The following is a 4,716-nucleotide window of genomic DNA, read 5'->3' on the forward strand; positions in this document are numbered from 1 at the left end:
CATGACTCTGACAATATAAGTAGCTTCCAGAAGGAGGTTAGCATTTTCACATGCTGGTGCCGCCTCCTCAATATTTGCTCTTCTCTGCTTATGAGTACCTTCCCAACATAGAGACAAATCCAATCGCAAAAGACTGTTGTAAAATAGAAACTACTGTAGCTTATGCCAAGAAAGACCTTAAAATAGACTGATGTGAAGCATTGAATGATTGAATGGTCCGCTGATATTTTAGTTTGGAAATGAGTCCTTGCCCTCATATGCATGGGTCCTTATCATTTTCTAGTACTTTAGAATGCCAACCTTGACCCTTAGACAGTGTTCCGGAAAAGTGTGCCTCAGCTTAGCCTTGAGCCCGGTTGCAAAATCAAAGTAGCCAGTTGAGGGGAGGGCAAGGAGAAAATTCTGCTTAAAATACATGGAAAATAGTGTAATTTTGCAAAAATACTGGCTAGTATTGTAAAATTTCCGGTTCAGATTGGTCTTGGAAGGATTTTTGTATGTTTCAAAAATGATTTTTCCCGAACACTGCCCTTCACCTAATGAATTATAGCATAGCACTGCTTTGGCATTGCCAACAAAATGCCGTACTATCCGAACTTGGGAGAGGTGATAGCTCAGAGTTCACAAATTTATGAGTATATTCCGAATGACGAGCCCAATCCAATTGAAAAAGACTCACACCATCGATATCTCAGAGCTCACAAATTTATGAGTGTATTCTGAATGACGAGCCCAATCCAATTGAAAAAGACTTAAGCACCATCTTCTGAAGAAACAGGTATTTTGATTGGATGGGAAGCACTGATTTACAGTGATGCTGGCGTACATGAATGACAAGCCCGGTCCAATTGAAAAAGACTTTACACATCTTCTAAAGAAACAGGTATTTTGATTGGATGGAAAGCACTGATTTACAGTGATAGCAGTAATTTACAGATTAATCTTTACCAAATGGTAACACCAATGAGGAAGAAAAAATGTCATAAATCATCCTGCATCTTATTCCTTAAGTGACCCAAACATATTACACAAGCATTCCCATGAAAAATTTGTATCAATCAAAATGAGATTTGTACAAAACAAGCCGTAATTAGACGCACCATCTGAAAAAGCAACCTATATGTGAGTAATATGCAGTGACAACTTAAGTGTTTGTCAAATTTGCAGAACCTGCAGCACCCTGAAGCCAGCCATTTCGAATTTGATCCGCAATATTACCAACAACTCCAGGTCCGTGAGGAATAAACACCGTTGAAGACTTGGAATGGGCACCAATATCCTTTAATGTATCAAAGTACTGGGTGAGCATCACCATGTCCATAACATCCTTAGGTGAAGTTCCGGGAACATCATGCGAAAAGCCTAGTACACTCTCTCTCAAACCATCAACAATGGCTTGTCGCTGTCGTGCTATACCCTGTCCTGACAAGAACTTAGATTCTGCTTCAGCCTCTGCACGCTTCACTTGAAGAATTTTCTCAGCTTCTGCTTTCTCTGATGTGGCAAGTCTTAACCTATGGGCTGCCACAACAAGCGCAAAAAATGAGCCAGTCTAAAGAGTGTATGGGAAAGAGCTTCAATGGCCTGATATTCAGCACTGAAAATGTTTTAAGTAAAATGTTTCCTACCTGCATTGATTTCATTCATTGCCTTTTTCACAGTCAGGTCCGGGATAATATCCACAATGAGTGTTTGCACAATCTCATACCCATAGGTTTGCATGGCCTGCATAATTTACACATCCAGAGTCACCATGGATTACAAGCATCGACATACATGCTTTTTTTTTAGAGCATTTTCCACAGCGTTTTCACATACACAGTCACAATTAATTACACATATTGTCTTCCAGAGCGTTTTCTGGAATGGTTAAAACTGATCTTTCATGGAGAAGTAGTGGATACCTTCTCCAACTCCTGCTCGACAGCCTTAGCAATATCGTTCTTCTGCTCGAATACATCATCAAGGTTCAGCCTTGGAACACTTGATCTCACAACTACACAGAGACAAACATGAGTTAGCTAGACATAATAGGTCAAGAGCAGGAGTTGCATGATACAGCATACAAACGCAGTACACTTACCATCAAAGACATAAGATTGAATCTGTTCCTGAGGCCTAGAAAGCTTATAGAAAGCCTCCTTTGCATGCTCCCCAACCACCCTATACTGAATAGAGGCCACCATAGTAACGAAGACATTATCCTGAAGCCAGATTGATAAAACACTAAACAACCCTGAAGCATACTAGAATAAGAATTGAATCAAAGAGCGGAATTGAGAATCGCGATACAAAGTATACCCTTGTTTTAGTTTCACAATGAACATCTAATTGCTGAACTCGCATGGTCAGAACACCTGCAACTTGACCTCCAAAGCACCAATTAACACAATGGCAACCGGGCTCAAGAACATCTTCATATCTACCCCAGCGTTCCTTTACTCCTACTGTTGATTGATTGATTTGAAAACAGCAAAAAAGTTGACCCATATCTCTTTCACAGCTACAACACCAAGATGACAGAACGAATTAGATTACCATAGCAATAACAGAAAGAAGACTTTCCACTCTTACAGCCAAAATAACAAGAGCTTTTCAGATCTTTAAATCTCTCTACTGCTGTATCTCACGGCGAGATCATCCCAGCAATGACATTCCACGACCATAAGCGTCACTCGATGAAGAGCAGGACCTAACCTCTTGGAGAAAAATTTCCGCCACAAGCATGAAAGGATGTACGAGGAGTTGAGGACATCTCCACAAACGAGCACAGGGTTCAAAATTATGGGGCCAATTTCAGGCAAAGGATCATATTAAATGTGTGCTTTCATCATGCTTGTACACAGGCAGGGGCACATGGAAGAGGGGGGATGATATTTGGCATTAAGCATGAAGACAGCCCTCTTCCCTCTCTTGGACCGTCGGCAGATGTGCAAATGCAACACGAAGATCTAAAGAACAAGGGCATCACAATCCCTAACAAACATCTACAATAGCAAATTCCCCTCGGCAGCTTCATCTCTACGGATCTAAAACATGCGGATCAGAATGCTTACCTTCACCTGCAGCGCTTCCGGCTAGTCTAGTTTCCTTGAAAGGAGCGTGCAGAGAGCATGTGAATTTATACTTGCAAAAAGAAACACACACACACACACACACACACACACAGAGAGAGAGAGAGAGAGAGAGAGAGAGCACCCGCGGTTCAACGTACTTACCTGTTAGTAAAGAAACTTAGAACACAGAATTCTGTTGCTGGAATCTATTGCTGTTGCTGCGCAACTTCGGTGAAATCACGGCGGGCGGGAAACGCAATGGAGGGTGGATGGAGATCTTTTCGTAATTATCGCATTGTTCAAAGTCAGTGCTTGACCTGAAGCTTATCTTGAGCTTCTGCGCAAGCGAGGCCCCACTAAATAATTGCACGTCCCATTCGACTAGACGCTACTGGCCCACTTATGCGCTTTTTAATGAAACCGTAATGTCACACTCTGCTTATGACCGGCCCCTTAAGCCTAGACTGGAGTCACCCTGCCTGCCACGCCACAGGCGATTCATGCACTTTGACGCGATTATAAATTTCAAGCGCTTCTCGTACGTGGCAAAATCCATTGCCATTAAAAAGTCCAAGATGGTTGAACTCAAGGACTCTCGCTTGTGCCATGTAGGCACTAGCGCTCGAAATTTAACCGCAGCTTGGACATTACGCACAACATGTTGAAAAACTAACCTAGAAATGACTCTCAACTTATAAGATCTATTTCACGAGGCTTCCATAAAAAATACATCAACCAGTTGTTCCTAGCACACATGAGCCTTCCCTGCGAGTGAAGGAAGATCATAAAATCGCACATGTTGTAGCCCTTAGTTTGCATCCATATCTAACTATGAGGATCAATTCGTATGTTGTGTGCGCTTGCTTGGTACTTTTCCATTCATCCGCCGTTAGAGAGGAAAATGATATCCTACCTTCACTAAAAAAATCATTTTAAATTAACCCTTTGGTATGTCTCTTACATGGGCCACCTCCATTTGCAGTTCAAAGCTAGAGTGCTTCAATAGCTGCGCTTGCATCGAATTGAGACTGAGCAAAGTATTGGATTCCTTCATATGCCATTAGGTCTCCCCAATCTTAGAAAAATGAAAAACCTTACAAAACATCTTGGATGGCCTTCACATAGACCTACCAAAATGGAGGGTTGCTTAAATTGGAAGCTCCTCTCTTGAAAACTAGACGAGTCCCATAGGCCAGCCTTAAGCAAGTTGGTGGGTTGGCCAATTGTTTAAATTACAAAAAAGGACAAAGAGTGAAACTCGTGATTATAGGTGGAAAGGGGTTGTCGACTTGCACTAGCAAGTCACTTCCCATTTAGAAGGCCTTCTAAAATGTAGAGGGTGGTTCAAGAGCTCTCTACATTGGAGGTGCTTCTAAGATGTGCATCACATTTAATGCAATGTGGAAGGTCTATGAGAACACATTTTTTAGTTAGGAAGACCCTATAAAACCATCGCTATCGGCTATATGTGGTTGCCCTCTTAAGTGCATAAGTGATTGCCAGCTATCGGGTATATGTGGTTGCCCTCTTAAGTGCATAAGTAAAGGGTGACATTAGGAAATGAAAAGACCCATGAAAGTGAAAAGTCAAAAGACTTTTTGTGTCCATATACAAGAGAGAATAGAGTGCATAATGATACATTTGTGTTTTTCTTTTGCCT

The 4,716-nt window shown here is 41.7% G+C and overlaps 1 protein-coding gene across 2 annotated transcripts; it reads right to left on the bottom strand.

The window, feature by feature from the left end:
- Positions 1–980: 980 nt before the first annotated feature.
- On the bottom strand, positions 981–3,376 carry LOC147447217 (hypersensitive-induced reaction 1 protein-like). Of its 2 annotated transcripts, none has more exons than XM_086523086.1 (6): positions 3,219–3,376; positions 2,302–2,503; positions 2,084–2,204; positions 1,905–1,996; positions 1,629–1,725; positions 981–1,521 (listed from the first exon to the last, which is right to left on the bottom strand). In XM_086523086.1, the coding sequence occupies exons 2-6, from the start codon at positions 2,488–2,490 to the stop codon at positions 1,145–1,147; spliced, it is 876 nt and encodes a 291-aa protein (XP_086379212.1). In that variant the 5' UTR covers positions 2,491–2,503; positions 3,219–3,376; the 3' UTR covers positions 981–1,144. The 2 variants fall into 2 exon arrangements, with proteins under 2 accessions (XP_086379212.1, XP_086379213.1); XM_086523087.1 differs by lacking the exon at positions 3,219–3,376 and adding an exon at positions 3,057–3,211.
- Positions 3,377–4,716: the final 1,340 nt, after the last annotated feature.

Source organism: Adiantum capillus-veneris, chromosome 11 (genome assembly GCF_014529385.1).
Source record: "Adiantum capillus-veneris isolate H3 chromosome 11, ASM1452938v2, whole genome shotgun sequence".
Taxonomy (NCBI): domain Eukaryota; kingdom Viridiplantae; phylum Streptophyta; class Polypodiopsida; order Polypodiales; family Pteridaceae; genus Adiantum; species Adiantum capillus-veneris.

Excerpts from the sequence above, each read along its gene's own strand:
- LOC147447217 (XM_086523086.1), bottom strand. The coding sequence starts at position 2,490 with ATGGGTCAACTTTTTTGCTGTTTTCAAATCAATCAATCAACAGTAGGA. Across the intron at positions 1,726-1,904 it reads TCGAGCAGGAGTTGGAGAAG|GCCATGCAAACCTATGGGTA; the intron begins GTATCCACTACT and ends TAAATTATGCAG. Across the intron at positions 1,522-1,628 it reads AATGAATGAAATCAATGCAG|CCCATAGGTTAAGACTTGCC; the intron begins GTAGGAAACATT and ends TTGTTGTGGCAG.